At 35.7% G+C, this 11,161-nt stretch overlaps 1 protein-coding gene across 1 annotated transcript; it reads right to left on the bottom strand.

Moving 5' to 3' along the window:
* Positions 1-1,811: 1,811 nt before the first annotated feature.
* Positions 1,812-10,746, bottom strand: LOC123548696 (uncharacterized). The gene is made up of 6 exons (XM_053546238.1): positions 10,666-10,746; positions 9,736-10,353; positions 8,571-8,729; positions 7,744-8,334; positions 6,257-6,347; positions 1,812-5,250 (listed from the first exon to the last, which is right to left on the bottom strand). The coding sequence occupies exons 2-6, from the start codon at positions 10,297-10,299 to the stop codon at positions 2,489-2,491; spliced, it is 4,167 nt and encodes a 1,388-aa protein (XP_053402213.1). The 5' UTR covers positions 10,300-10,353; positions 10,666-10,746; the 3' UTR covers positions 1,812-2,488.
* Between the last annotated feature and the right edge of the window lie 415 nt (positions 10,747-11,161).

Here is an 11,161-nt window from a genome sequence, read left to right as displayed (position 1 = left end):
ACCAGTGAGCCTTTTGTGTACGAATATAGCTTACTAGTATAGCTCACCAGTGCGCCGTTTGTGTACAAATTTAGCTTACCAGTATAGCTCATCAATGCGCCTTCTCTGTACAGATATATCTTACCAGTATAGCTCACCAGTGTGCGTTTTGTGTACGAATATAGCTTACCGGTATGTCGCACTAGTGAGCCTTTTGTGTACGAATACAGCTTACCGGTATAGCTCACTAGTGAGCCTTTTGTGTACGAATATAGATTACCAGTATAGCTCACCAGTGCGCCTTCTCTGTACATATATTGCTTACCAAAATAGCTCACCAGTGAGCCTTATGTGTACGAATATAGCTTACCAGTATAGCTCACCAGTTCGCTCTTTGTGTACAGATATAGCTTACCAGTACAGCTCACCAGTACCCCCTTCTTGTAAAGATATAGCTTTCCAGTATAGCTCACCAGAGCGCCTTCTGTGCACAGATATAGCTTACCAGTATAGCTCACCAGTGCGCCTTCTATGTACAGATATAGCTTACCAGTATAGCTCACCATTGCGCCTTCTGTGTACAAATATATCTTACCAGAATAGCTCACCAGTGCGCCTTCTGTGTACAGATATACCTTACCAGTATAGCTCACCCGTGAGCCTTTTGTGTACAGGTATAGCTTACCAATGTAGCTCACCAGTGAGCCTTTTGTGTACAGATATAGCTTACCAGTATAGCTTACCGGTGAGCCTTTTGTGTACAGATATAGGTTACCAGTATAGCTCACCAGTGAACCTTTTGTGTACGATTATAGCTTACCAGTAAGCTCACCAGTGCGCCTTTTGTGTACAGATATAGCTTACCAGTTTAGCTCACCTGTGCGCCTTCTGTGTACAGAGATAGCTTACCAGTATAGCCCATAAGTGCACCTTTTGTGTACAGATATAGCTTACCAGTATAGCTCACCTGTGCGCCTTTTGTGTACTAAAATAGCTTACCAGTATAGCTCACCAGTGCGCCTTTTGTGTACAGATATTGTTTACAAGTATAGCTAACCAGTGAGCCTTTTGTGTACGAATATAGCTTACCAGTATAGCTCACCAGTGCGCCTTCTGTGTACAGATATAGCTTACCATTATAGCTAACTATTGTAGCTAACCAGTGCGCCTTTTGTGTACGAATATAGCTTACCAGTGTAGCTAAGGAGTGACCCTTCTGTGTTCGGATATAGCTTAGTGTAGCAAACCAGTGAGCCTTCTGTGTTCTGAGATAGCATACCAGTATAGCTCACCAGTAAGCCTTTTGTGTACGAAGATAGCTTACCAATGTAGCTCAACTGCGAGACTTTTTGGTATGGATATAGCCTCCCAATATAGCTTAACAATAAGCCTTTTATGTATGGATATAGCTTACCAGTAGAGTTCACCAGCGAGATTGTCTTTTGTGTACGTATAAAGTTAAACAATATAACTTGACAGCGAGCTTTTTTGTACGGATGAAGAATCCCAATATAGCTCACAAGTGAGACTTGTGTACGGATATAGCCACCAAATATTGCTCACCAATTAACTTCTTGTGTACGGATAAATCTTACAAATATAAAACACCTGTACGTATATAGCTTACAAAAACAGCTCAACAGCGAGTATTTTGTGTACGTATATAGCTCACCAATATTGCTCACAAGTTGTGTAAGAATATAGTTTACCAAAAGAGCGCCCTCGGTAAATTATTCAGCCCGACGTATAACCGCCCATCGTGCATAAATAGTGTTAAAGCACTCTTTTGCTATAAATTATTTCTTAAATGAAAAGAATTAAAACTGTACGAATTAAAATAGAATTTTTTATTTTCATTTTTTAATCGAATACTTATAATATATGCACTCATGTAATATAAAAGAAATCAACAACATAAACAACGAAACGTGATGATAACAGCGTTACGATGTTACAAGCGCTAGCACCAAAACCTTATGATTCATTTTCGTGTCTGAAATCATTTTCGTTCTTCGCCTTCGTATCCATGTGGAAAGTAGGTAGATACTTGGAAGAACAGGTAAATAATGGTGCAGAACAAAATCCGGTTATACTGACTGTCGTAATATAATTGTAAAACTGTTGAAATACGACGTTAAATTGAAAACAAACAAAAATAAATATTACATGTCTAGATTTTAAAAATAAATGAAATAGAAACATTAAATATTTCTGCATTTTTTCATTTCCCGAATTAGCCTGACATTTTCATTATGTAATGTTTAAGTCATTTGTAACATTTACATATAGACTTAACTTAAATTGTTAGTTATTGATAGCAAAATATATCAATGCACGACTTATCTGTTAGTTCTTAAAGTAATGTCTTATATTTGTTTTTGTTCTAATCGTTACATTGAACAGTATCTCTAAGTTCAGTCGGATATAATTTGATTTTTAATGTGTAATGTTTTAAAGTATAATTCTCAATATCCGTACATTTCAAGAGGTTCAAAGAACTAGAATACAATTATTTCTTTGTCCTAAATTTAAATCTGATAGGACCATCTTCTATCACTTTATACATCCTAGTATTCGTTCTAACGTAATCACGTTCGTCTGTTCTAACGGCCGTTCTAACCACATGTACAGATTGTTGAAGAGTAAGAAGTCTATCGACGAATCTACACCATGTTTGCAGGCTCATTCTGACATCCTGCAGATCAATGTGTTTGAGGTTTCTCATTTCGGGTGATACGATAAGAGCACTGTCACTAATTCTTATCTTCTCTAACTTGAGTCTCCGTAGTTTCTGTAAGGTATGTAACACAGAATCCATTTCTTTGTCAAAATGATATTTATCTAATACATGTAGACTAAGTTCAATGTGTAGTTCCGTCAGATTGCGGGCATGTCGTAGAAATTCAAAATCTGGTTGACTGATAGAAACAAAACGCAACATTTCAAGCTGTTTAGTATTTGTGTTAGGAATCATCACTCTCGTACCATATCCAAGTTCTAGTTTCTGAAGCTGATCATTGTTTGAAAGATTAATTCCATGATCATGATTATAGCAGTTACATCTTACAGAGATCAATGCTAGATATTTTAATGGTGCTTCTTGTATAAAGGAGTATACTAATTCCATCTCACTATGCGGGAGTCTACTAAAACTAAAGTACAAATATTGTAGTCCTTTCAGTCGTGCAATCCATCTACATACTTCTACATCTGAGATACTAAATACATACACAGATACCACATTATCCGGTATTATCCTTTGCAGAAATGACTTCTCTGTAGCGGAAGTGATGATAATGTCACAAAGAGTGAACATCGACTGATCATCTGTATCACACTCGGATAGACAACCGAGTATCAGACCATGAATCGGACGTGTTACACTTATATAACAGAATGAGCCAAACTTTAACATTGAGTTTCTGAACCTGATAATACTTTCGTCCTCATTAACAATATCTGAGATTGATTTTGATAATTCTGGTAGTAGAAATGGAGATAACCCACAAATCAGTCTGAGTACATTTGATAACTGTAGAACGTCGGCAGCTGATTTACAGTTTTGAAAGAGGTCTTGCAAAATAGTTTTTAGAAGTTTTGAACGCTGATTTTCATTATAATGGCTTGAAACATATACAGCTGCAAAAACCTCAAGGTAAGATATGTGAATGAATTCGATCTGAGTATTTTCTTTGGTAGGATCGAAACGGTTATTCTCTACGAGAATACCAAACCTTATGAGTGTAATTATGTCCTCTTTTGGAACACCTCTCTGTTGGAGATGAGATCGACCGAGTGTGCTAGATCCCGTTTCTGAAGTCAATGCCTCAAACGCAACTCTCGCTAACGGGAGCAGAAATCGTTTGTTCGCTTCACATCTTGGAAATTTCTGTAACAGTCCGGGCAGCTGCATATGATCATCTTGTTTCGTTACGCCAATCTGATCTCCATCCATGTCTTTGTCCTCCTCTCTTTTCTGTGACCAGCCAAGCATGATATTTACAATATGACAGTATGTATCACTGACAGATTTTCCAGTATCATTTCCGGTGCAGTATAACCATACCAGTTGTTGCAAAAGTAGGGGTGTTCTCTCTAGATGTTCAAGTTTCGCCGTCTTGGTTTTTTCCATGAATGCATCATAAGACAGATCTGTATTGTGGAACTTTGACAGGTATTTTTTAATGAAATTGGTCATAGATTTCTCATTTATTCCTAATAATTCCACTTTTTGGTCGTATTCAGAAGACTTTATGTTTAAAAGTCCTTTCGCTGACGCTCGAGAAAGTGTAACAATAACGGCATGGTGCGCCTTGGCTCTGTTTGGTAAGCCAAAGCTGACATGTTGTAACACAGATGCACCTTTAGGAGGAGTCCATTCATCCAAACCTTCTGCAACGACGAGACAACGAGCAGATTCTTGCTCAAATATTCTATCTATCAGGTCAGCTGATGCAAGATCAGCTGCGGTGACAATTGCTTTGACCATTTCAGTAATGTCGCCGATTCCTGACATTCTCTGTAAGGGCACGAAGAACAAAAAATCGAATTGTTTCATCTCATTAATATTTTCATAACTTACATCAAAACATTCATTTTCATATTCATATTCTATATGAATTTTTCTGAAAAAGTCTTCATCAATGTCGCTGAAAGAGGTGCTCTCACTGTCGCTGAGCGAGCATTCATCATTGCTGCTGAGATAACTTTCATCACTGTCGCTGACAGAGCTTTCACCATTGTCGCTGATAGAGCTTTCATCCTTTTTGCTGACAGGAGCATAATTCTTCTCGATGATGGGTTCGACATACTTTTCACTTACTGCATTCTCACAACAGTCTACCAGAGAACACCGATTCACAGCTAAAAATTTGTCATCATTATTTTCATATCTAAAATCCGATCTGCGGGAGTTTTCAGACTTGTTAGTAGTGCGATTATCTGCAGTAACTGCTGAACACCAATTCTGTATCATCATTTTACAAAATGTGCTTTTTCCCGTCCCGACATCACCTACTATGTAGATCTTTTTGTGTTTTAGATCATTCGTTTGCAGTATCTCTCGATATGTGTGTATAATTCTGGTCTTTGGCTTTTTCAGTGGCTTTTCTGTGGTCTGTGATCCACTTTTGCTCACGTTGTCTTCTACTACCATTTTCGGAGATACATAGATTTCTGTTACGTTTAAATTGTTGTCTTGGCTTTTAAGCGGAGAAATCGCTGTTTTCACGTAATGGTCCTGGTACATTGTCACCAACTGTTTCTGTAGTTCTGTAAAAGAAACATATAGGAACGAGTTACTAATTAATCTTCATGATAACGTTAAACCTTTGTGAAAACATAAAGTATTTTGTGAAATTATAACCTTAACGAAAGGTTGGGCAATTTTAGTAAAAAAACAAGGAAAAATATCCAACAGGGAAAGCCACGTTCCAAAAACGTAGCCTCCCCAGCTTAGATGTTCAGAACATTTACACTGTCCTGGTTGTCGTTTCAAAAACTATAGAGGATATGATGTTTTGTATCGTGAATACATTCTTTCTCACCAAATGTCAGCCATGAATAGAATATGACCTTTTATACAGCAAGATGACCTTCTGCCTTCAGCTGGTATAATGTTTGCTGCGAAAGGCTAACGGAATGTTGAATCAATGAAAATACAAAATCTATTTTGAACGGTATATTACATTTCAACTTCACGAGCATTTTTCATTATAGATAAGACATTTGAGGAAGATATCTATAACAAATGACTATCATCTGCAGTACTAAATATATATCAGCCAGTGTTATTTATACTTATTTAACTTCTCACGTGCATTTGAAAAATATACGTATAACAATTGGTGTACGGACTGTCGTATTGAATATTAATCAGCGTTCATTTAGGTATTCAACTTCGTGTGTGTATTTGAAGAACAAAGTATACATAAAGTGATGTATGACTCGTGATATTGAATATATATCAGCGTTCATTTCGATATTCAACTTTCCGCGTGCATAACTGACTTAGGGCACGTTATATTGAATATTTATTAGCGTTCATTTAGATATTCATATTATGATATTTAGTTTAAATGTTTCATGAAATCTTATATGTTGACCATTGTTGATCTCTAGAAAACCTACCAGTCTGTGCGAACCATGAACTAGTAACAAGACGAATCATGTCAATGTAATTAACTACAGATCTAGTTATGAACCTTATCTCAAATTAACTGGGCATGTTTAACTTCTGCCGAAAGGTAGTGAAACTATTTCTAGTGTATGTAGTTACCTTGTTTTCTTTCAACGTAGTCTAACTGTTTCTGATGATTGTGACGTACATTGTCTAATATGTCCACTTTACTCTCAAGTAATGCAAGCCGCTGAAAAATATTAACAACTTGACCAGTTTTAGAAATTAGTTTTAGTTAGTAACGATTGCAGACGTATCTTAAATTATAATATGGTTATGAAGATGGACTAACCGATCAAAGTCATTATATCATTGTTCAGGTAAGGAGTTTGCAACATAATGATCTTTGTTTTAAGTTCATAAGGCTGAACCAAATAAGACAGATAGACTTATCTCATGATTGTTTTCAATATTACATACGAAGCCATAAAGTGTGATAATCATCAACAACGGAATAAACAGAAATACTAGTACACATTTTTCCTTACCTACCCAACTGGAAAAGTGTACATTTAACCGATCACGTGCCAGGGATGAATATGCCTGTCTTCCCAAAGAGAAAAAGCTTGTCTTAAAAAACGTGCACTTAAGTGACATCATACAGTACTATTAAATCTTACCACGAAATACCAAGATCTATTTGTCATCGTCACGGGGGAGAACTGTTACACAAGACTCGGTTATTGAGGATATCATGTTACAGATTTAGGATGTAGCTGTTACAGTTTTCCCGGACAACGTTACAGCATATGAAGGATGATATACAGATGTTGATTTGGAATTTCGAAACAATGCACTTGGTATAATATATTTGTTACATATAAACGCGTTATTAATGATGTTTAAATTTTATTTACTATTCTGGTGTTGTATATTGTCAAAACGTATTCCAAAAGGGATCATCTTAAATCTGTAACACATCCAGAAGTAGCGCCCCACAACTGTAACATATTATGCTAAACTGTAACATTTTATAAAACCACGAAAATTAGACCCATAGAAATTTTTCTACCACGTATTATAAGTGCATTGCCTGAAGGGAATTTTATCAATGCAAATGAGCATAAGATATAAATGAAATATCTTTTAATCAATTCTTTTTTTATAATTTTATATCAAAATTTCGATTTCTGTCGAAAACGCTCAATAGGCTTCAGTATACTGTGTTTCGGATGTTAATTCTTTTCTCAAATGACGTACAAACCATTGATCTAGAAATACAATTTATATTTTTGCAAAAAAGAGAGATAAATCACTATCATTTCTTTTGTCAATATACCATCGTAAGCGATTATTATCTTTCAAATGCTGTAACGTTGTCCGGGAAATCTGTACCAGCAGCATCCTAAATCTGTAATATGATAACCGAGTCTCGTGTAACAGTTCCTCCCACGTGGTCTCTTTTGAACGTTTTAGTTAAAACAAATTATCTAACATGTCTTCCGTTTCCCAACCCGACTTACACAAGCGGACATGTAAGGTCCCTTAATAACTGTCATAACCAAAAACGTGGCAGCAACATTATCAACAAAAGAATTGTGAGCCTTTAACAACTTTCCAAATCTGTCCTAGAAAAACGAGTTTACCTGATTTGAAGTAGAACTGTCTAATTCAAGTCGTCCAACTCTTAGGTACAAACTGTGTCTGTCAATTTCTTGCAGAACGTCTTGTAAAGCTTTCTGTGTAATATTTGTAACTGCTTCTGTAGCTTCTTTTTGTTTCTGACTAATGTCAGTTTTTGCGTCTTCAATAGCGTCAATAGCCTCTTTCTGTTTCTTACTAATGTCATTTTTTGCACATTGTATAGCGTCGACAGCCTCGCTTCGTTTCTTACTAATGTCATCTTTCGCGTCTTTAATAGCTCCTACGGCTTCTATTTGTTTCTTATGAATGTTCTCTTTTGCGCCTTGAATAGCTCCTACAACTTCCGTTTGTTTCTTATCTATGTCACATTTTGCCTCTTGAATAGCGTCTGTAACTTCTATTCGTTTTTTACCAATATATTCTTTTGCGTCATCAATAGCACCTGTAGCTTCTTTTTGTTTCCTAACAATATCATCTTTACCGTCTCGAATTGTTTGTTTTAGTTCCTCTGACTTCTTGGTAACTGAGACTAGAGCATCTCTGCACACTTCGACCTCGTCGTGTGTAGTAATGATAAAGCACTTCTGCTTCAACTTACAAAATAATGACATTTTACATTACGGCAGTAATGTTTTATCGCTTAAAGTATGATATTGTTTAAAGAGCATACATATGAATTTCAATATGTAAAATCCTAGCATTCACTAAATCTGGTGTGAATTCTAGACAATTTAATGAAAAGTATAATGCTATATAAATGTGTTTTTTTTTCATGTCAGTCTTTTTATAATGTGTCAATATTTTCAACTTTTCATACATTACACTATACCTGTTTGAGCTTGAAAACAGCCTGTTGAGCATCGTTTCTTGATTTTAATTCTTTCTCATCCTCAAGAATTGCTATTATATCGTCTATATATTCATCCAGTTTTGTGCCTTCCAGCTCCATTGTCGCTGAATGGAATAATTCATTTCTTCTTTGTAGAATCTGGCGATATAAATAAAAACAACATGAACAACACGTTCACATTATGGCACCCAAGTCATAGTCAAGTCGAGGCAACAGAAAATATGATCAGTCATAATAAGACGGTTTTCTGGTTTTAACAAAATGTTTATCTAACAAACAAGTCACAGTCATGTTGGATAAATCGTGCAATTACCACTCAAGCCATGATCTGGCTGTAAATTTCATTATTAGCCTAGGACACGCGTGTTTTCAAACTGTAACATACGAGTTATGCTTAGGCTCAGAAATGACCAGACTGTAATAATCAAGGTGTGGTCGTGCTGTAACAAAAGTCTTAATAAGACAGTATTTGTGTTTATAACAAAATTTTATTAGTTATCAGTCTATTTTATAAACTTAATGATCAGGCAAAGACACTCAATGCATAATTAATCTATTATATAGAAATTAAATTTGTAAGTAGATCCTTTGGAAGCATATGGTGCAACAAAGGGAAATAATAGCAGACTCGGTTTGATTGAGACTGTTCATGAGAGGTAAGTGCTAAACCCCCATACCCACAACACCTGCTGTGACGCGAAATTTATGTATGATCAGGCTGTGGCTCGATAGGTATGCAAGATAAGTCTGTGACACGAAAGTCATGCAAGATCATGCGCAGGCTGTGCCTCGATAGTCATGCATGATCAGGCTTTGAAACGATAATCATTTTACCCACATTTAATCGATTTTTGCCAACTAGTTGCTTTATTTACAGAAGTTTCCAATATGTCTAATTTAATAGAAGTGATGTAAAACAGTTCTGATGCCATCAGTAGTTAGCATTATAACCAAGAAGAAAAATGTATATCTAACAGTGCCCTACATTTTAGTCAATAAGTGAATATAAACTTTTATTCTTCTGAATTCTTGACTTGCACTTAAAAGTATGACTTTTAAATTATCATTCAGGGACATTAACTACGAAATAAGAATATCTTAATGCAATTCGTAAGTGAAATATTTGCTAAAATCTTATTGAAACCTTTCTGAAGGTGTCACTCCGATTAATGTTGTCTGAAAAGCGCGACTGAAGATTGATGTTGTTGATAAATACATGAAGCAACCCTGGAGTGTCGATATCAGCTGCCTTTGTCTTGTCTGAATATCCCGGTGCATTGATAAAACATTTGGCAATCTCCCATGGATCTGTACACCATTTCTGAGTATCTGTATTTTTCCAGTTAGGAGTAGGTGGTGTGGATCCGTGACATTTAAGTATGTCTTCCAAAATTCTGTCACACACTTTAAAATGGCATGGGCGTTTCTTTGGATATAGGCAGTTGCAGTTGGACTGGCCCCAATAACATTTGTTGCCGCCGGTTACAGGATCCCTCTCACACTTATGTATCGGTCTGAGGTTTCTAAGACAGCATTGGTTACATGTGAGTCCAGGTGTTTGACTGATAGCACTAAGAATTCTGGTGTGTTCCTGATCAACCACGTCATCAGCAAAACCTTCTAGACCTTCTTTAAGATATTTATACGCCAGTCCACCTCTCACCCAGTTTCTATACTTATTTTTCTCCAATTCACCTTGATGATTCATTTCGCAGATATGTTTATTACTTCCGGCTATCCAACTTTTGTTTTCGGTGCATTTCTTTAATGAAAAATACAGAAACCCTTTAAACCTCTCATTTTTTCTACAACAGCTTTTAATTTTATTTTGACTTTTGATCATTATTTTCTGAAAGTAAATCAAACATGCGAACAAAAAAAAGCTTTTTACCAAGAGAGACGCCATCTTTGTAAACATAAATTATATTAATGCTATTTGTCAGGTTAAAAAATGCGTACACTTTCCAATATATAGATCTATCGACAATAATGTTTCTTTTCGTTGTTTTTATTTTCTAAATAAAGTTTCGTAATCAGTTAAAAAGGTTACATATTAATGTAAGTAGATACCTACCTATTTTAGTGTTTCACTTCTGTATGGTTAGATCATCTATACGCAAAAGGTAAGATACCTCTAAATAGATTTCATGGACTCTGATCAGGTATTGCTATTGATTTTTCTCTGTCATATAAAATGATTATTAAGTATATCATTTTTCTACCGTTAAGATCTTTTTCATACTCTGCAATCTTAAAGTACACTAGTTTCTAAGACAAATAAGGCCATAAAAAGGTCACCGCATCCGCTTTTTATTTCGTTGGGTATTCATACTGTTTAAGCATTCTGAAATTAAGTTAAAGCGAAAACATGAGGGTACTATATAAAACATATAATACCACACTGAATGTTACAGGGATTTCAGGTCTTGTAGGTTACTATGAATTATCCCACCCCTTTTTGCAATGGAAAAAAAGACACGTTGTAAAATCTACAAAACAAATCGGCCGTTAAGATTCAAAATGAATTGTTGGGGTCACCGTGCATCTCAAAGCTATATTAAGAAATAAAC

The sequence above is a fragment of the Mercenaria mercenaria genome, chromosome 6, assembly GCF_021730395.1.
Source record: "Mercenaria mercenaria strain notata chromosome 6, MADL_Memer_1, whole genome shotgun sequence".
In the NCBI taxonomy this organism is placed as follows: domain Eukaryota; kingdom Metazoa; phylum Mollusca; class Bivalvia; order Venerida; family Veneridae; genus Mercenaria; species Mercenaria mercenaria.
Note: the sequence above shows the minus strand (reverse complement) of the source record. Positions and strands in the feature narration are given on the sequence as shown.

Coding starts and splice junctions, on each gene's coding strand:
- LOC123548696 (XM_053546238.1), bottom strand. CDS start 10,299: ATGAATCATCAAGGTGAATTGGAGAAAAATAAGTATAGAAACTGGGTG. Junction 6,348..7,743: donor ACAGTTCTACTTCAAATCAG/GTAAACTCGTTT, acceptor AATATTTTTCAG/CGGCTTGCATTACTTGAGAG. Junction 5,251..6,256: donor CTACGTTGAAAGAAAACAAG/GTAACTACATAC, acceptor TTTCTTTTACAG/AACTACAGAAACAGTTGGTG.